This window comes from Octodon degus, unplaced genomic scaffold, assembly GCF_000260255.1.
Source record: "Octodon degus isolate 3935 unplaced genomic scaffold, OctDeg1.0 scaffold00003, whole genome shotgun sequence".
NCBI classification, from domain to species: domain Eukaryota; kingdom Metazoa; phylum Chordata; class Mammalia; order Rodentia; family Octodontidae; genus Octodon; species Octodon degus.
In genome coordinates this window covers 3,226,688-3,248,357 of record NW_004524579.1, presented here as the reverse complement: position 1 = coordinate 3,248,357, position 21,670 = coordinate 3,226,688, and the positions used below count along the sequence as shown (strand labels likewise).

Below are 21,670 nucleotides of genomic sequence, written 5' to 3'. Positions count from 1 at the left end.
TAATTAACTATCACATACCACCAGTGTAAAATTGAAGTGTAAAATTCAGCTACCCATTTTTATGTAATTCAAGCTTCTAATCATTTTTTACCCTCCGTAGAACATTAACTATCATCGATACACTTACCACTTAGTTTTCTTCTTTCTAGGTGCAGCTGTTGTAATTGTTACCATATACATTTATCCAGTTTACCCAACCATCCTTTGCTTGCTAATTAGGCAGTTAAACGTGGCTCAGAAAAGAGTGCTTGTAGGTGTGAAGGCACACAAAATTCTGTAAAGAAATCTGTTTATTTCACATAGCCTTTTAATATTTCAGGATTTTCACATGTCAGATCACTGTGGGCCTCTACTTCAGGCCACCACTAGTAATTATAAATTCTATAAAATTGAAAATGGAGCACATTGGTGCAGGTTCAGAATATATAGTCAAGTTCGTGTAGATGGTTTGAAGACCCTTTCCTGTCTGCTGCTTTGGAGTTGATTCTCACGCACAGTGCTCTTTGCTCAGGCTTTGTGTGGTTCCAGGTTTCAACCTCATGCCTGTTTTCCCTCTGAATATTCATACCTTGAGGTACCTTTGTACCCTGAGGTGCCTTGAGGATTACACTGTTCCCACCACCTGCCCCATCCTTCTTGTCTTCTCATCTCCCCTCCACATTCCACTGCGTACTCCTGAGAGGAGGGGCCTTGCCATCCCAGTACCTCAGTCCTTCTGCTTCAGGACAGATGAGGCTCTCCGTGAGGAAAAATGGCGGCAGGGGGAGCTTCATGTCCGTGAACCTGGAGTTAAATTGGTTTTAAGTTAAAAACAATTCAGATCCACACCCCTACTGTTGATTCCCATTCCATTTGCACCCCAGCCGCATGACTTTAGCCACGGAGATCTCCATCTCCCTGAATCCATTTCTTCACCCAAAATGAAGCTAATGAAACGTTTCTGGCTGTTTTTCTGGAAAGTATTGATAGTACAAAAACCCTTACCAAGACCCTGGTAAACTGCCCGGCACACAGTGGGCATGAAGTTTGGCAGCCTTTCTTTCCGGCACCACCACACTATTCTTCTCCATCCAGACTCCTTGGTGTACTCTCTAAGCCCAAGCTTGTATCTCAAGCTTGACTTAGTTAGCATCATAGGCACATGTGCAAAAAGTGAGCCTGTGATACCCAGTACTTGTGTGCCTCAGTAGACCTGGGATCCTGACCACATTTCTGGGGCTACCCTTGTCTGTATAAAGTAGGGGTGGCGGAAGAAAAATAACTAAGAAGATTAGATGAGCAGGCATATGTCAGCACCTAAAGCACTGCCGAGGAAGATAAATGTTCAACTGTGGATAAGTCAGAACCACTGTGGAGAGGCTCTAAAATCCTGTAGGCGGAGTTTAGCAGAGTGACACAGCCTGCACCAAGGAGAGCACTAGGAAATCAGTACTTTTGGTAAATGTTAAAGTTGAATTGGAGCATTTTTATTAAGCTGGGGATGTGATATTTTATAGTGCAGGAATTTAGAGATTTGAAAAGTACAAAGTATTCGGCCAAAGCTAAAATTTTGATTCATTTCCATCCTACGGTCAGTTTCTGTATCCATTACTGTCCCGGCTGATGCCTTAACTAAAAATAGTTCCGAAAGCCCAGCCTATACAGAGCAGCCTTCTGCAGAGTACTCTGATTCTCTGTGAGTGGATAGGCTGGATTTCCAAGATATCCCACAGGGCTGCAGTAGAGGGGAACCCACGGCAGCCCTGGCCCAATAACCCTAGGCCAGAGATGGACAAACTTGCTCTGTAAAGAGCCAGAAAGGAAAAAGTTTTGGTTTTGTGGGTCGCATGCTGTTCCGGTAGCATCTTCTTCTTTGTCAATATTTTGAGTAACAGTTTGAAAATGTAAAAGCCATTTTCAAAGCAAAAGGACCACAGAGTGGAGGGAGCCCACAGAGCGTGATTCCAGGCCTCCTGCTTTTTAGCCCTCAGGAGCAGGGCCTTGAGGCTCCAAGGCCCTTCTTAGGGAAAGGGAGAAGCGCTCTCGCCACTTCCTTTTATATTGTAAGCATTGAATGAGTTCCTTTGCTTCTGTGGTACAACTGTATGTTCTTGTCAGATTTTTAGTCATTTTATAGTGAGACCTCGTCACACTGCTACTTCCTATGGGGAGCTGATGAGGAACAGTTAAAGCAGATGGAGCACAGACTGTAGGAATGAAAACCACACAAGAAAGAGCTGTGTGAGAGAAATATTTAATCATAACATGAAAAGCTCCTAGTGGCAACTTTTCCATTATGTTAAATTTCACTCATTTCTATGCATTCTGAGCATGTGTTTAAAAACACAGGTTGCGATTTCCCATCTTCGTGCCCATCAACCATGGGTTTCTGCTTTTGTCTTTTCTAGGACTATGACTTGAGCCAGCTCCAGCAGCCTGATACAGTGGAGCCTGACGCCATCAAGCCCGTAGGAATCCGACGGCTGGATGAGAGACCCATTCACGCGGAGCCGCAGTATCCTGTCCGATCTGCAGCCCCACATCCTGGGGACATTGGGGACTTCATTAATGAGGTGACAGAGAAAATCACTTTCCTTAGCCTCAGCTTTTTAGTTTATGTTGAAGTTAGATCTATGTGGGCCACAGGTGCTTGGATTATAGCCACGCGGTTCGCTAAAATGCACTTCTTTTTACGTTTGTCTTTACATTGAAGGCAAGGATGGCTTCAGTAATGGAGAACATATCTAACTGCTTTTGTCAACTTAGAAGAGATCTGGAGACTCATTTCTGTATTTGTAAAATAGCATTCGCCATACATTATCAGTGTTAGTTATGCTTTCTACCTGAAGGATTTTTCTCCTATGTACATTTCAATCTAATTCCATCTATTAGCACTGATAAATGTAACAAAATCAGTTCCCTTCTTTTTTTTCCCCCACACTGAGCTCTTTAAATTCCACATATGGGGAGAATTCAGGACCTGCCCACAACTCCATCAAAGGAGATTAGTTGAAAAAGTAGCTAAATTAAATAGAATGTAAGTGATTTAAATGCTTGCCTAGTTGAGGAGTTTTAAGAGCCTTTGCAAGAGGGAGCTAATTCTCTGTTGAATATACTGGATATGATTTTCACTGCCAAAAATTAATATGGAATTCTTTTATTTCATTACTATATGTAATGATTTATACTACTTTTTACAGTGGCTATGTTTTCACTGTTACTCTCTTTCTGAATTTGTATTCTTAGTGTGAGAGAGTGCTACATATAGACTGTGAGTATTTAGTAGCAGCTGTGTTCTCTGGCCATCCTCTCAGTATCTCCATGATCAGAAGTGGTCTCTGGGTATTACCCAGGTGGGTGCACCTGTTATACGTGGGCTTTGGTCCCGTACCAAAAACCCTCTTTTTTCCTGGGCTCCCTTGAAATAGTTGTAAAATATGTAAATATCATCACTCTACCTTAGGTTTTGGGATGCACTTATAGCTTGTAGGAAATGTTTGGAAACAAATTGGTGTATTTATCTACCGCTGCATCTATCCATTACTGTCTATTACTAAATGATAGGTTACTTTGTGAGCATACGGATTCACTTCTGTCAAGTAGGTAATAGGTTAATTTGTAGTGGGTTTCAATTAAAAGCAGATGGCAGATTAAAAAACAACAACAACAACAGAGTGCCAGGGACTCCTTTTTGTACAAAAATATATGATCAGTTTTCCATCTCTTATTTAAGGCATTTATACACAGCATTAGGTTGTGTAGTCTATGGAAGAGTACCTCAAGATTTTCCTTCTGAGTTACTGTTCGCTGTTACGAGAATTTGTTGTTGGGCTATTCCTGTAGCTATTCAGTTTCAAGACATAGTAGATCTAATGACTGAAGAACCTGGACATTTTAAAAGCAAGAATTCAATAATTCTTTTTTATTTTTTTATTTTAATGAGAAAAAAAGATGAAATAGCAAAACAGTTTTTAAACAGGTTAGTAAGACAGTTACAATAATTAATACATTGCATATTGTTGTCTTCATAGTAGTTATTCAGAGGAGACGATGCAGACCTGCTATCTTGTCTAAACAATGTTAACACAGACATTTCTTCTCATTGAACTAAGAGAAGGTACCTGGATATGTATCCTTACTACCTTGTGTATACATAGATTTTTTTTTCCACAACAAATTAAAGATATATTAATATGCTGAGTTGTAAAAGTCAACAGATCCTTACTGCATGCTTCTGCCTGTCCCGAAGTGTCTGTATTCCATAGGATTGAATCTCATCTCTGATACTCTTCCTGGTGACAGAAATCAAGCACTCAGCACTTCACAGGGCTGTTCAGAGCCTTCTTCCTGCCTTTCCCCTCCCACCCTCCATCCCTTTCTTGTGCTGTCATCCTGCTGAGCCTTTTGCAGTTCCCCCCAAAGCATCACATTTTTAACAGACAGTAGCTTTTGCAGAGCCCATACTTTCTTGAGGATCTTCAGGACTTCCCCTGGCTGGGAGGACTGAGCACAAACATCTACTGTGGGAAGCTCTCCTTGAAACCTTGGAGAAGGGTAGTAACCCTTCCTGACTGGGGTAAAACTCAGTGTTTCTCCTGCTGGAACATGTGAGTTCTGTCCAGGACGGGGACTGTTTCTTGTTTGTGTTTTTATATCCTAAGCACCCAAAATATATTGTCAAGCCCTTTGGTTCACTTGTTTTCAAGAGTTTAAGTACTGCAGCAGGTATTTAGGGCATAGAGCTGTGGGCACTACCAAGTTTGCATTTGATTGAAATTCAACAGAGACCAAATCTGGAGCCTTTCACTCTACAAGCATTGATTATATTTAGCAAACAAGGATATTGGTTATTCTACATTAGTTTCTAGTGTGCTCCCACTCGCGCTCTCTCTCTCTCTCTCTCTCTCTCTCTCTCTCTTGCTCACTCTCGCTCTCACTCTCTTTCTCGCTCCCTCTCTTACCCTCCCTCCCTCTCTCCCTCCCTTCCTCCCTCCCTGTCTGTATCTATGGGTGTTCATTGATTTATTTTGCAGTGACTGCTTTTCTTCAGTAGATAGAAAAGGCATCTAGTTAGTAAGGTTCAGTTACCCAGACCTTCAAATGCCACAGGAGTAAGATGCAAATAGGGATTTACCATTTGAAATTTCCTTTTGCTAAAACAATGCTTAGAGACTGGGGACATAGCTTAGCAGTCTAAGCACCTGCCTGGCAATAGCAAGGACCAAGCTCGATCCCCAGTACTGCATGCCATGCTGGGCCCGGAACCCCAGGTGTGCCAGGCCACCAAAGACAGGTGGAGTGGCTCATGCTTATGATCCCACCACTGGGGAGGCTGAGACAGGAGGATCACTATAAGACCACATCGCATAATATATCCTATACTATATATATATATCATATCCTATACTAGATATATAAAAAATTTAAAAAATAATAAACAGTACTTAGATTACAGTCTAAAAGGTGGCTTGTGACTATTATAAACCTGTGTGATTAGTTATATGATCTGCTTTCTTCCAAGTGATTGACTGCAAATTAACTTCTAGAATACATGCAGTTCCTAATTAAAGGGTTGTATGCATGTGTTTAAAAATGGCTCATTTTGAAATCATCTTGAGTTTGGCTTAGGCTCATCCATTCAGCAAATCACTAATGAGTGTCTGCTTTTCATAACATAACTGAATCAGTAATATGTGGATGAAAAGTAAATTACACATAAATTCTTTGTGTGTGTGTGTGTGTGTGTGTGTGTGTGTGTGTGTGTCCCTTCCCACACTATCAGCACACACTTTGTGCAGAAGGTCCCAGACTTATCATGACTCTACTAATGGTTTTTCAGCTTTACAGTAGCACAAAAATAGTAGTGTTAAGCAGAGAGTGTTCTTTAAAGTTTGAACTTGGGTCTTTTCCCAAGCTGGGCACATGGAGTACAGTACTCTTTTGCATATCAGTCCACAGCAAGGGCCGTAGCTCCCAGCCAGCCACATGATCAAGGGCAAAACAGCCGAGCCTTGACTTTGCATTGTGTTGCTAGGCTACGATATTCAGCCACTTAGGTGCGCTGAATGAATTTTTGACTTGTGATATTTTCGGCTACAGTGAGTTTATCAGGAGGTCGCCGCACCCTAAGTCAAGGAGGCACTGTCCAGTAGTTGCCAGAACAGGGGGTCTGGGGTGTCCCATTCTTACTCAGCTTTGCAGCTGCATTTGGGGTTCTTCCCCAGCCTGTATCTTCTGCTTGTTGTTCACATTCTCAGCTTCTAACACTGTGCTCTTCTTCCTGCTGCAAATTCACCCTCTCCCTTTGCTAAAAGTTAGCTTCCTTGGGAAGCTTTCATTGGAAGGCCCATACACGGAGAGTATGGCTTAGATGCCATTAGGGACATTGTTCCCATCCGACCTGGAACTCAGGGAGAACTCAAAGCGATGAAGACTGCCTGAGGTCTAAAAAGGCCCATGGACTGGCCAGATAGCTCAGCAGATTGCAGCGACCATGGTTTGATCCCTGGCATGCCGTGTCGGCCCCGCGCCAGTGGCACCCTGAAACAGCAATTGGGTGTGGTGGTGCACCCCTGTAATCCCAGCACTTGGGTGGCTGAAAACAGCACTTAGAAATCTAATCTGTGTAGTGAGACCCTGTAGACCCTGTACTAAATACATTTTTTTTTTTTTAAAAAAAGGTGCATTTAGTTCTTCCATGGAAGTGTTCATGATGACGTGTTCCGTGTCTGTAACTTGACAAAAAAATAAAAAATAAAAATACCTATAAAGTTTGTAAACAGTGAAAGGCACCTAGTAGAAACCCAAGCATTTGTAAAAGCATTGAAAATGCACACATATTTATTTACCTCTAGGTCTTATTTGATTTAGCAGAGAACTGAGTGTTCCAAAGGAAAGATAATATAGTAGTGATTATAATTGGAGTGCTTTTATGGATGTACAGAGTAGGAAAACGCATGAGAACACTTTCTGGTTTGTTTATTTAAATAGTGAGTGTTGCTTTGAATCTCAAAAATGATAACCTATTTCCAGTCAGGTAGGTACAGTAAAAAAGGTCCCATGCCTTTGAATTTCAGTTGCAAAGTTTCATTCTATTTTGAGTTTTCCGACATGACCTTCAGAGGGTGAGAAGTTGAAACAAATTACTTTATCTCAGCCGACAGTAAATACCAGCATACTTCCAACTTTCCTCACCCTGTTTTTTTATCTCTGAAGAATAGAACCAAGTGCACCCCTCATGTAAAAAGTTGACTTTTTTTATACTATTTAAAAAGTGTACGTAAGGTTCTTCTAGAATAATTTGCCTAAAACTAGTAGAGTTCAACATATTTGCCTTTGTCTTATTAATTATATGTAATTTGCCTTTAAAATACCTCATTCCATGCTTAAAGGAGTGGCATGACTGTTTGAACTCAAATCCACCTCACCTAATACTTCTGTTACCTTGTATGAGGTCACGCTCCTTGGGTGTCACTTGTTAGATTTCCTACTTTCTTGCTTCCAAGATGGCAAGAAGAGCAAAGCCTTCTTTAAGGTTGTAGCAACACCTTAATGAGATCATCTGTGTGAAATGCTTGGTGTGACATCTGTAATGTGGTAGAGTCCCTTCATTATTAGAAGTGCCATATTAATGATTATTGCACGTGAGTTATCTTTTAGGAGTTAAAGAATTGGTATTGACTTCTAATTTGTAAATGAAACACTTATAACCTTCTCCCAACAAAACACTCAAAGCAAAATACCGTTTTCTAAAACATGGATAATGAGCATAACAAGTAATAAAATTCAATTGTAATGTAAACATGATGCACTTTTGTGCCCACAGTTTAAGCCTAGGTTCTGGCTTCTGAAGAGAACAGGTATGAATGTAAACTAGATGCTAAGAAGCAAAAACCAAACCCAGGGCAGCGCTAGAAAGTTATCTTGCAGAGTGACTGCCAGATATCAGGCAGTGTTAGAAAGAAGGATCAGAGCATGAAACAGTCTATGCCCAATGAAATATCACAATGTAATACAAGTGTGGTAATAAACTAAGGAGCAAGAGTTGAAGCAATGACTCCCAGTCATGGTCAGGGGGAGAAAAAAAATCACATTTTTAATGAGCTGTTGGATGGATGGATGGATGGATGGATGGATGGATGGATGGATGGATGATAGGTGGATGATGGTTATTAGTAAGATGAAGACAGATTAAGACAGAAAAGGAACTGTCTTAGTTACTCTTCTCTCATTGCTGGGACAAATGCCCACCACTCAAAATGAGGGAAGGAAAGGTTTATTTAGCTCACAGTCACTGGATGTTTCAAGACTCTGCCCCCACTCTTCAGGGCCTGGAGGAGAGGCTGGGGTGCCGCTATGTCCAGGTCAACCCTTTCTACCTACCTCTCTGAGAAAGCACCAGCTAGCCAGTATAAGAGTTCACCCCTCGCTGGCCCCGCCCTGGTCCTCTGGCCACACCCCTCGAGCCACACATGCTGCCCCTCAAACGACTGCTCCATGATTTACGTGATGCTTTGGGGGGGACAACTAGATACAAACCGTAACAGGGACATTTCAAACAAGGGAATCATGTTTCAGTTAGACCTTCCCAAATAACAAGGTGGTTACACAAGAACATGACCTTTTTGGATTTGGGATAAAGGTGTATAATTCTCTTCTGATGGCTGAGTTTTCCAGTAGCCACTAGCAAAGGGAATGAACAGTGGCTGAATGGGCATCTGTAGAGGTTTGATCATACCCTACTCGTAGGTTGCCTAAGCATCAGGCATTTGAGAACAGCCTTATACTTTTACTTATCTCTGCTATTAAACTGTTAATCAGTTTTAAACTTTATTTTCTCAAATAAGGGGATTTTAAAAAGCTATGCCAATTAAAAAGATTTTGCAGGCCTCTAGAAACAAGGCCTCCCTATGAGGAAAACAATGCTTTTGGTCATGGAAAGCTTTCAGAAGGCATGATATCAATGTTTGAAAGAGAAAACTATAGTTTGTAAGAAAGAAGTGGAATAGTACTCAAGAGATGTTTTGGTTTTTTCCCTCCAGCTCATGCAGGATATAATAAGGACCTAAACTAAAGCCATGATTCTAAAACTATAGAAGGCAGGATGCAGAAGGATCAATAGACCCTTCCTTTTGTATCCTTCATGTGTTCCTCATGAAGAATGTGGGTTTTTATATTCCTCATAAAAGCATATCTCCACCCATAAAGCCTAAGATCAGAGGTCTATAAATATAAGCTCCACAAGAACTCAGCCTCGGCTCTTTCACTTTGCAAAGAGCCTCAAAGCACAGAAAAATATCTGGATAAATTTATCTACAGTTCAAGATCTGCCTCTCCAGGAAAGGTGGAATGAATACACTTTGCTAAATTTAGTCAAAACTAGAGCAGTGTGTGCAGTCAGTTCCTGAGAAGAGTCCATGTGCAAGAAAGACGGAGCCTCACTGGGGACAAGGAGCAGGTCCCGCGGCCCCAGGAGCATTCAGCACACTCCCTCAGACTGTACCTTTGACATCATCAGTTTCTCATGACTTGCCTAGGATCATTTTAGAACTGAGAAAATATATCCTAGAATTTAAACAGTCACATTTTATTTGCAGATAGAAATCAGTGGCATCCAAGTGGAAGTGTTTAACCTCTTGCCTAGAAGGATGCTTGCTTAAGAATTCTTGAAAAGTTCAGTGGTTTTGCCCTTGTTATAAGTGTTAGGCATCACGACAGTGTGTGCTGCTCTCCCATAGCACAGGGGTCTCTAGCCAATAAAATCTGTGGCCTTAAGCTCTTTATATTAGAAAAGATATAAAAAAGTAGACACCTAAAAACATCCAACCTGATCAGAAAAGCAATGCATCTGTTTTAAAAAGAAAAGAAATAAAATTATGGCAAAAAATACTAAAAAAAAAAAAAAGAAAAATTACCAGGACAAAGAATATTTTTAAGGGTCTGAACAGTGGGCATGAGAATAGATGATCTCTCCATGTTATATTTGTGTTAAGATGACAAATTAGGCGGCGTAGATGGGGGTCAAAGAGTCTTGGGCCCTTTAATGCACCAGTGAGCACCAGACAGCTTCCAGAGTTTATTCTTTGGATATAGGTAACACAGATGTAGGTCATTATCTCCCCTCCATGAATCCAATCACACTTGAGCCCCTGCCATTAACATTTTTTGTTTGTTTGTGACAGAATCTCACTGAGTTGCCCAGGCTGGTTCCAAGCTTGCTATCCTGCAATGCTCCGTATATATCTTCACTTAAAAGTTGAATTGTGATGAAGCTTGTAGCCTGAACACAGAACTTAAGGATCCATTTTCTTTCTCAGGAATGTCCCTGGTTCTCCTTGATTTTCCTTCAGATTCTTCTTGAGTCCAGTTCTTGGGTGGACTCAAGTAGGACAGTGCTGAACAAAAGAAATTACCTACTGCTTATATTTGCAATTGCAGGAGTTTGTAGGAAAGTGAAAGGGATGCAAGTGAATATGAACTGCAGAAGGAAAGACAGATGGTTCTTCCTTATTTAAAAGTGTGTCTCCTCCACTGAGAACAGTAAGTTGCCTTCATCCCTTGAAGAGAACAAATGTGACCAAACTGAACGGATGTGCAGTCTTTGGCTTTTGCTAGCTAAGGCCACAGGAACTAGTAGTCCCCAAGTAGTGTCTGCTTACAGAAGCACTGGTTGCTTCTTCAAGTACGAGGTCGGTTGTATTCAGTCGGCGGCTGAGTTTCTTATCGACCTGCCTTCTTCATCCAAAGATCCAGATGGAAGCGAAATCCCCATGGGGGGCAGTGTGCTCCTGTGGAACAGTGGCACAGAGGGCACTGGTAGAGAGGCGTGGAACCGTTCCCCACATCGTCAGCATGTCGCCAGTCCCCACAGTGGGGCAGAGGGGGCACACTGACTCCAGAGAGGCACTTGTGGTGGTGTGGGCGACGAAACCCCTCCAGAGCAAGGCCACAGGGTCACTAAGGGTAGCAGTATAGCTGACCACAGAAGGGAATTGTGAGCACTGAGAAATTGCAGGTTGTGGTGGGTCTCAGCCACAGAACTGCCTTGTTGCTTATTCTAAAATAGGGTAAAAAAAATCTTTATTTAAAATTATTTATGTTTTATGTATCAAAGTAGTCTGCCAAAGACTTGTTTTATTTTATTTAACTGCCTTGTGTGCAATGTAAATAGTATAGCCCAACATGTGGAAAAGTGTTTAATTGCACAGTTAGAATTGTGGATAGAGATGCTGGGGAAGGGAAAATTGGTGGTGCTGGATGCTTTTCTGCTTCTTGTTTTTATTTAAGTCCAACAGCTGACATTTTCTTTCTTAAAATAATATGTATTCACTTTATTTTTTTTTCAACTTTCAAAGCAGAAAGTTTTTCTTTGAGCCTAATATTTAACATCTCTGACACTCAGAGCCTTCCTTCCATGTAGCACACATGATGATAAAGTATTGAATCCCTTCCCATGTTGGAGCTTACAGCAGTCTCATTATTTTTGCCACGATGTGAGCGGAATGTGAGGGCGGTGCTGCTGGGAGCAACAAGGCTGCCGAAGCCCAGGAGCTGCTTCTGTGCGTGGCTTAGGTGTCCGCTGAGACCTGGGCTCTGCAGTGCCCTGGGTGACATTCCTACTCTGACTGTTATTTTATGCCTTTTTGCTTTTGCCCCTTCTGTAAACCTGGTAGAACAGATGAACACATGCTCATTTTAAAAATGCCCATGCAATATAGAGTATCATATGATAGATATAGATCAGAAGGATGATTTCTGAAGGCAGCCATCCTGTCCCTCCTGGATGAATGAGACTACTATAAGCCCAGAAAAATTTGAAGAGTGAAGTTGCAAAAAGAAAATGGTTTCAATCCTGGAATGAAATTGAGAAAATAAAGAGAATTCAAAAACAAATCCTTACTAAATTAAATCCTTAAAAGTTTTAAGTACTTAAAACTCATATTAAATCTTTAAAACTTTTGGAGCACATAATTACTACAACTGCTGATAGTTAAGATACGTCTCAGTTACTTTTCTCTTGTTACTGGGACAAAATACCCGACACCCAAAATTAGGAAGGAAAGGTTTATTTAGCTCACAGTTAGTGGAGGTTTTAGTCCGTACTTGGTTGGCTCCAAGGCAGAGCAACACATGGCAGAGGACAGCAGTTCATGGAGCAAAAACAGCAAAGAACAGAGGGAGGGGCATCTCTGAGGCAGCTAGCAAGCCTCACTGTCTCCTCTGTTGTATTCAGATTGCCCACCCAGGGCGGGTGTAGCACCCACACCCAGAATCCCAACATTGGATCATGAATTAATCATGAACTCTAGAAGCTTCCCCAATGACTGCATGAGGCTTGGGGGGCGGGGGCGACAACTAGACACAGACCACAAGAAGTTACGTATTCAAAAGCATCTATTTGTAAGAGTTAAAATATAGATAGGATTGATTTCTTAATTTTTAAAAAATGAATATGTTTACATTAATGAGAGACCTCTCAATATTTATATTCTGTATAGATATTAACCATGATTATTTTAATGTGTACATAAGCTGCAAAGTTACATATATACATATATATATATATATATATAAGTATATGTATATACACACACAAATAATACCTGTTCACAATTCAGTTATTCCATATATTCTAAGTTGCCTTAATACAGAATTGATTTAATAAGTAATTTTCCTTATGTAGTAACCACATCTGGCCTATCTTCATTCTTCCATTTATAGCTACCTCCTCCAAAAATTTCTAGCTCTTTTTGGTAATCTGAATTTCTTTTAGCATCCTGAGCTTATGATTTCTGCTTAGACTTTGGATTTCTTTTTACTTATTTATCCTCTGCTGTGTGTTCAAGGGATGCCTGTTAGCCCAGACAATGAGCAGGTGTAGACACAAATCCACTTGGTCCTCCTGCACACAGCCTTCTCTTTGCTTTACATATGGTTCTTTTTCAAAATCTGACTTCAGCTCTAACACCCATGAATCACATGATTTCTGAGCCCTCTGTATTACTTCATGTAACAACCATGAAATTACACCTTCAGATTGGCCTACTAGATAGGGCCATTGTCAGATATTCTGTCAAGAGTGGTCGTAGTGCCATGTGTATTGAATGAATAAATAAATTGGTATTTTAGTGATTACCATAATATAGTTTAGTTTGTATTTACCTGGGAACGTTTTCTTTAAATCTAGCAATGCTGCTGTACGTAGTATGTATGTTACTTAAGATCTTTCTTCAAGCACTTGGTTCTTCATTTTTGCCATCTGTCAGGTGTGTTCTCTGTGTAACCCCCTCCTGTCTTATGACTTGTCCACCCTGAGCTGGATTCCTTAGGATTATTTCTTTGCAAAGAAAAAGTAAGTTAGTTTTTCTCTTAACTCTCAAACAGTGGTAACCTCAATTTCAGTGTGTTGAAATTGTGGTCTTGCAAATGGAAGTTTACTATCAGATGCTTGATTGTGTGTTATCCCTAGGATCTACTTGTGGTTTTGTAAATTGTAAGCCTCTCTGAATTCTTGCTTTCTTTGTCTTTTCCCCCAATCGCAGGGCCTTAAAGCTGCAGACAACGACCCCACAGCTCCGCCCTATGACTCCCTCCTAGTCTTTGACTATGAAGGAAGTGGCTCCACGGCTGGGTCTTTGAGCTCCCTTAATTCCTCAAGTAGTGGTGGTGAGCAGGACTACGATTACCTGAATGACTGGGGGCCACGCTTCAAGAAGCTCGCTGACATGTATGGTGGAGGTGACGACTGACCTTCAGGGCGAACTTGGTTTTTGGACAAATACAAACAATTTCAACTGATATTCCCAAAAAGCATACAGAAGCTAGGCTTTAACTTTGTAGTCTACTAGCACAGTGCTTGCTGGAGGCTTTGGCATAGGCTGCGAACCAGTTTGGGCTCAGAGGGAATATCAGTGATCCAATACTGTTTGAAAAGACACTGAGCTCAGTTACACTTGAATTTTACAGTACAGAAGCACTGGGATTTTATGTGCCTTTTTGTACCTTTTTCAGATTGGAATTAGTTTTATGTTTAAGGCTTTAATGGTACTGATTTCTGAAACGATAAGTAAAAGACAAAATATTTTGTGGTGGGAGCAGTAAGTTAAACCATGATACGCTTCAACACGCTTTTGTTACATTGCATTTGCTTTTGTTAAAATACAGAATTAAACAGACAAAAAGAACTCATGGAGCGATTTTATTATCTTGGGGGAGAAAACCATGAGATTAGAAAAATGTACATTACTTCTAGTTTTAGACTTTAGATTTTTTTTTCACTAAAATCTTAAAACTTACGCAGCTGGTTGCAAATAAAGGGAGTTTTCATATCACCAATTTGTAGCAAAATTGAATTTTTTCATAAACTAGAATGTTAGACACATTTTGGTCTTAATCCATGTACACTTTTTTATTTACTGTATTTTTTTCACTTCACTGTACAAATGGTATGTGTACATAATGTTTTATTGGCATAGTCTATGGAGAAGTGTAGAGACTTCTGAACACGTGTATGTATTATTTGGACTATGGATTCAGGTTTTTGCATGTTTATATCTTTCGTTATGGATAAAGTATTTACAAAACAAAGTGACATTTGATTCAATTGTTGAGCTGTAGTTAGAATACTCAATTTTTAATTTTTTAATTTTTTTATGTTTATTTTTCTTTTTGTTTGGGGGAGGGAGAAAAGTTCTTAGCACAAATGTTTTACATAATTTGTACCAAAAAAAAAAACAAAAAAAAGGAAGGAAAAGAAAAGAAAGGGGTGGCCTGACACTGGTGGCACTACTAAGTGTGTTTTTAAAAAAAGAGAGAAAGAGAGAAAAGGAAAAAAAAAAAAAGCTTTTAAACTGGAGAGACTTCTGACAACAGCTTTGCCTCTGTATTGTGTACCAGAATATAAACGATACACCTCTGACCCAGCGTTCTGAATAAAATGCTAATTTTGGATCTGGTGACTGGTTGGAACTTTTTCTTTTCTACTGAATGTTGCAGAAAAACCAAGTGCTGGAGTTTCACTGAGAACAACAGCACAAAAGTGTGTGATTTGCTCTTGCAACACTCACCACTGAAACCAGAGTTGTGGCGCCCTGTTCCCGGAGACGCAGACAGTCGTCTTAGGTCTTCTCACCCTAGAATGAAAACAGCAAGTAATTCAGGAATTTAGCTCCTGGGAATGATAGGAAAGCCACATCCGTTAACTCAAGGAACTTGGGTAAAATTCTTAACATAGCTCACTTGGTTTTTGCTCACCCAAGCCGCTCTGCTGGTCCTCGCAGTCCCGTGCCTCTTGAGTGCCAGGGTAGGGAAACTTCAGCGCGAGGACGCGGGACCAGGCCCAGCAGCTGCAGGAACCCCTGCAATTCTAGAACCCATGCAAATCTTTGTTTTGCCTGCACAGCGAACCATCGGAGGTTTTGCGGACCGATTCATTGACTTGCCTCTTTGATATGTCTGACACGAACAACAGAAAAAAGAAACTGTCTTCATGGATTTTGTCCAATTGTTTATGTATTGTATCATTGATAAGTAAATTTTAAGAAACTGGAAAGAATTCTCACTATTTTTCCTCATTTCCTTTTCCTTATCCCGTACATTTCTATGCTACACAATTTGCACAACACACAGCACACCACCTCTAGTTAGCTCTTGCTTCTCTCCCTTTGACTCGGGACAGAAGCATTTTATGTATTAAACAGCAGGATTTACTATCTATTGATTCAAGCTGTGTGATACTACTTTCTTGTTACTTTCTACAGCATTAAATGCTGGAGCTTGCCTCTGGGAATTTCAGCGATGGAAACCTGCTAAATTTACTAATTGGGAAAGGCTTCCCTAGAATTGATGACTTGATTATGCCCTCTGCTGTGGTACATGTCAGTGGAAACTACCTTTGCAAAGTCAGACACTTAAACGTCTGTGTCATTTACATTTATAAATACTGCTAGAAGACTGTGCATATTTATAAAGCATTAATGATAAAGTCAGCATATAACACAATGAATAAATAAAAATGCAAGTATTTTTCAAAACTTCCCTTTTCTTGCTGGTATAAATACAAAACTAACTTCCTTATAATTTTTTTTTTTTTTTGATTAACAGGAAGAAAACCAATAAAAATGGAAAACTGATCTTGCTATACATGGAACTTCTTTTCTTGCTTGCTACCATTTCTGGTTCTCATTCCCAAAAGCAATTTTAAATTCGCATTTCTAGGGTGTTTTTATTTTCCTTCATTTTCATTAAAATGGAATTACACAGTATGAATTTGTCTATAACTTGCCCATTTCACTTAGAATGTATCTTACGGGTTTGTATGTACATCTACCTCATGCTTCTTAACTGCTACATCGTATTCCACAACGTGAACACAATAGCTAAAATGTTCTTTCTAAATTTCTCACTGTTCAAAACAATGCCACGCTCAACATGGTGCACATCTGTGCGTAGAGGCATTTCTGTTAATTAGAAGCTTAGATACGGAATTGCAAGATGAAAGATAGTAGAGAGGTTAAATACAGCTGAAACTATATTTCAGCATTACTTCAAAGTGCCCTTTAGCCAAAAGATGAGGCTTTCTGAAAACCAGCGACTTCCTCCTCTGGCAAAGGGATTTTATGCAGCCCAAAATAGCAACCACAAAATGAAAGGCAATCTAGCCAAGGTCTTACTCCTTTTTCTTTGCAAGCTGGAGAAAAAGTCAGGCCCCAGTACTGGTTTTAAATACTCTGTAAAATGACTGTAATGATGAAATTGCATCTGTGGATCTGGCTTACGGACCTCATCCAGCAACATGTTTTCTAACCTTTTCTTGGTGACTTGAAATTTTCCTGCAATGTGATTGTGACTGAACGTGTATATAGAAGACCTACATAAAACAAATGTGAAATAGGTCATTTTCTGTGACAAAATTGTATGCACTTTAAATTTTAATAAGACCTCACCAACCTTTCCTAATTAAAGACCACATCAAATCGAACAAGCAGCAGTGTCTAAAGAACTCTACTTCATCCTCAGCAATTCTGGACACTACACAGATATAAAAGTTTCGCCATTATGAACAATTCAAGATGCCTCCTGTTAATAATTGCGTTCTCCTGATTACCAACATGCTGGGGTGGGGATTTTTATGCTACTCAACCGTTTTATGTGTCTTTAAATTATTTTCATTTCCCTGTTGAGTTACTTAGCTTTGTCCAATTAATTAGCAAGTGCTCTCCACAGTTTTTTCTATTTGTTGTTGTTCCTGTTAATCTCATAGATTTATCTGTGGTGTTTTGTCTTAGGTAGTGTTCATGTGTGTCTGTGTGGTTTATTCTTTTTCAACTGTAGATTTTTTTAGATCATCTTTCTTCCCCCAAGTTACATTTAGGACTTTAATTCCTCCACAAATGATTCTCTATGATGTCAAAATCTTTGCAGATTTCTAGATAAAAGATTTATTTTCCAAGCAGCAGTTGTTGAAAACTCTAATCTCACTCCACTCCTGTGACAATCAGCCTTTATCATGTCCAGGTTCAGTTTGAATGCACTGCTTCTGGGGCTTTATCCCGTTCTATTGGTCATCCCTTTAGTTCCTGCACAATACAGACTGATTACCATAGAACAGGTATGTAGCAAGCCGGTACCACACAGATCTTTTCAGTCTGATTTGTCTGTATACTTTTTCGATATTTTTGCTTGGGCATCAGTTTTTAAAACATTCTGTCAAGCACTGTGACAAATGATATTGATGTTGTATTGTGTTTAAAGAAGTTACCAGTCTCACTTGTTATCCCTTTGAATACCTTTTTCACTTTTTGGTTCACAGAGCAGCACTAAATGTCTCACTGTATTGCACAATTGTTTGAGAATTTTTCTGCTCCTAGGAGCTGGCACTACTTTTCTCAGCAGTTGTTCTAATGATTCTTTTATTGCTCTTTGGAGGTTGATCAACTGTATTCATCTTGTTCCTGTCTTCTCTTAGCCTTACATTAGTTCTAATAGTGTTTTGATGGTTCTCTCGCATATTCCAGAAAGATTATTATGACTTCAATTAATGACAGGTTTGTTTTTTTCCTGTTTCCAAGATTAGTTCTAGTTTTCCCCGTGTATATTAGTAGCAATGAAAATTGTAAGCTGTATTTTATTCTTGATTGTCGCCAGAATGCTCTATGTACCCCCCTTTCACATTGCATTTCCTGTAGACCCGGCTTTGAGAGTCCATGTGAGCAAGCGCAGTTTGATAAAATTCTTCTCATCTGCACATGCCTGTATGTTGATGCATCAGCCTGGTCAGTGATGCCATCAAGAGTGTGAGATTTTCCTAATATTGAATCACTTTCCTGGAATAAATCCTACATGTGACAATGTTTTCTTTTAATGGATTGATATGTTCCCTTCTGTTTTACTTCCCTTTGCCTCTATCTTACAAATTTTAATTATATGTGTTTTTCTTAAACATCTCTGCTTTTTGCCCTGATGCTAAATTTTAGTCTCAGATTTATGCTGAGCTAAAATAAATTTTAAAAATTCTGTGCTCCAAAGTAGTGTGTAAAAAATCATAATCATCTATCAGTTCATTTAAAAAAAAAAAACAAACTGATGAAACTCTCCTTGAGTTTTGGCGTTGTAGACAAATCTTCCTTAATAAGAATCAGCATGTTCGGGTGATATGCTTCTTTTTAAAGGACCAGTTTTGACAATATGCATTTTTCTTCTAGAAAATGTATTTTATCTATTTTTTTAAAAATTCATTAATGGAAAGTTGGGTACAACATTATCTTCATCAAATCTGACTCATGCCATTATTTCTGTCACTCTCCTTTTTTTTCATTATTCTTTATCAGAGTAGTCAGAACTATCTATTTAGTGTATAGTTAAGGAGTTTTCATTACTTGATATAAAATATTTGTTTCCTTGATTGTTAGGTACACATTTCTCAGGGCCTGCTTGTTTTCCAGATACCTGGTGTTTTACTTATTTTTGATTTATTAATTCCTGAGAGATGCATCTCACACTTACTGGTTGAATTTGTGAATCCCTGGGACATGCATATAGGTGCCTACCATACTGTACCACTTACTGATGGAAAGCATTGGTGCTTTTAGACCTGAATTTCACATCATCTGATAGTAATATAATCATACTTTTCTTTTACTTTCTTTCCTAATTTCTCTTTCCCCTCCTCTCTTGAGTTTTGTTTTTATTTTTTTATTTTTCTGTATTTTAGGGAAGGGTCTACAGCATGTTCAGGGTCTCACTACAAGATCAGAGCGATCTTTCTGTTCACAGCCTCCCAAGAGGGGGGTTAGAGGTGCGCGCCACCACACCCAGTCTCAATCTCAGTCTGCATGTCCCCAAGGCAGGGCTGGCACAACAAGCCTGGAGATAAAAACCCCAGCCCCTGCGCCTGCTTGCAGGCACTTTAATCCATTGGGCTATTTGGCTAGCCTTTTGTTTTTATTTTAGCTAAATATATAATTTCAGCTGATAGAGTTTGCTCAACTCTTTACTGTTAACAGGTTCTGAGTGATTTCATTTTTTACAGCATTGTAAACACCATATAAATTTTAAAACGATTTCGGTGTCCTTCCAAACTGTGTAATGTCACTACAGTCTCAGGCACCACCTCCGTCCTGACAATGATTTGGTTTTGGCAGTTGACCAGCCTCAACACCAGCAGCCTCTAATGCTGTGACTTCTGCCTGTGATCTCCCAGAGCCCTGCATGGAGGGGTGGCTCTGGGATCTCCAGGCCACCTGCATGGTCACTGACCTCAACCACCTACTGAATCGGGGAAGCATGAAATGACCCACCTTTTTCTCTCATTTTTATGTCAATGAAACTTCACAGCTGCTCATGGGTTTGCTTACAGTTTCTCCTTCTTAGGGGCAAAAGTTTCACTTGCACATTCAAGGGAAAGTTGTAAAGCACAACACATAAAGCTGGAGTAACCGCCAGAGAGATGGTTCAGTGGAATAAGCGCTTCCATGGCAAGCGCAAGGGCCTGAGTTCAATCCCGGTTCCGCCAAAAAAAAAAAAAAAAAAAAGCTGGAGTCACTACAAGATTTACACACTGCTGAACTGTCTTGGCTCATGCAGGAGATTTTTTGATAAGGCAACTACAAAATACCTGGCAGTTGTGTTACTGTCCTGTGCTCAATAGCAAAGCCAGTGAGCAAGCAAAAGACAAAATTCTCCTCCTATAAAAATAAGAACTTACTGGCTCCTTTTAAGAAAGAGATGATAGGGAGATGGGTGTGAGACCATTATTATCTTTTGATGTAATAAGCTGTCTAACACATACATATTTCCTTTCGTCACCAGCATTTCTGCATGGCTGGTAGTAAAATTCATCCATTGTCCTTTATTTTTCTGTTCATTTACTTAGGCCTGTCTAGTTAAGTGTGAAGGGGGCTGAGAAATAGCCCAGTGGCATAAGTGCCTGCCTAAAAAGTGCAAAGTTTTGAGTTCAATCACCAGTACAAAAAAAAAAAAAAAAAAAAAAAAAAAAAAAAAAAAAAAAAAATTTGAGTTGAAAAAGAGATACAATAGCATCTAAAAATATATTTATGGAAGATTATTTGTAGATGAAAAATAATTCAGTTTCCCTTAATTTCTACTGCAGCTAATTATGATGACTATAGGTACAACTTAATTTTTGAGAATGTATTTGCTTTTATAATTTGTTTTAATAAAATATAAATGCACATGAGAATTACTCCATTATACTTTAAATGCCTCTACTAAGACATTGGGGCCACATAGGACAGGTACCCAAGCTTTTCTTGACTGGAAACCTTGGCATACATCAGAAGCATAGCACACGTCTGAGATATCCCAGACTCTAAAGCAGAATATATTATTTTGGATGTCTTCAATCTGCTTTTTAAAGTTTGAAAATGTTGATTTCAAGAATAGTATTTAAAAGTTCAGGAGTGAATGATAAACTGGATTAATGTTCTGGTTGAGCTAGCTCCCCAAAGTCTCCTGTGTTTAGAAGGTGATTGGGTGGTAAGGGCGCTGTACCTATCAGTAGATTAACCCATTGATCAGCGGCAGAAAGTTCCCTGAGTGGGTGGAGCTGATTGGAGGTGGCTCTCGGGGGGCGTGGCCTGGAAGGGCGTATTTCTGCCCTTGTCCTCCCTTCTCTGTCGGCTTTCTGGCTTCCATGGGGCTGGCAGTTTTCCTCTAGTTGGGTCTCTATCACACTAGTCCTTGCCTTAGGGTCAGCCAACCACGGACCGAAAACATGAGCCAACCTCTCTTAAGTTGTAGGTGTGGGGTATTTTGTCCCAGGAAAGTGACAGCAAATACGATTACTAAGTGCATGTCTGCTGCTAAGGTCGTTTGCTTCTGATCTTTCTCTATTCAAAGCAAACTTTGAATAAGAAGCTTCAACTTTAAGAATGGTGACCTTGATCTTGTAGAATAATACATATATGTTTAATTAAGAGCAGTTTATTTTTTCAATTTTGACGTAGTGGCAATGAGTTTGTATGGTATAATGTTTGAGCTTGCTACTTTTTTTTCTCGGGTTTTTTGATTGTATGTTTTCTAAGTATTTATTGTATTTATGTCCAGAGTAAGAGGGGAAACATGATAGCATCAAATAAAATTTTAAGTTTAAATAGCTTCTATATTGAAGTCTGCTTGAGACTCTTCATTTTTTTTTCTTATTTCTTTAGATTTTTCTTTTTTTATCCTCCTA

At 39.6% G+C, this 21,670-nt stretch overlaps 1 protein-coding gene across 2 annotated transcripts in view; it reads left to right on the top strand.

Annotated features, from left to right (window-relative positions):
- Window positions 1-14,933, top strand: part of Cdh2 (cadherin 2) — a 244,133-nt gene extending 229,200 nt beyond the window's left edge. For both annotated transcript variants that reach the window (XM_004623550.3, XM_023714056.1), the window contains 2 exons: window positions 2,388-2,552; window positions 13,521-14,933. In XM_004623550.3, the coding sequence (XP_004623607.1) occupies window positions 2,388-2,552; window positions 13,521-13,727 (372 nt within the window). In that variant the 3' untranslated portion in view covers window positions 13,728-14,933. The remainder of the gene's footprint in view (window positions 1-2,387; window positions 2,553-13,520) is intronic.
- The last annotated feature ends 6,737 nt before the right edge of the window (window positions 14,934-21,670 follow it).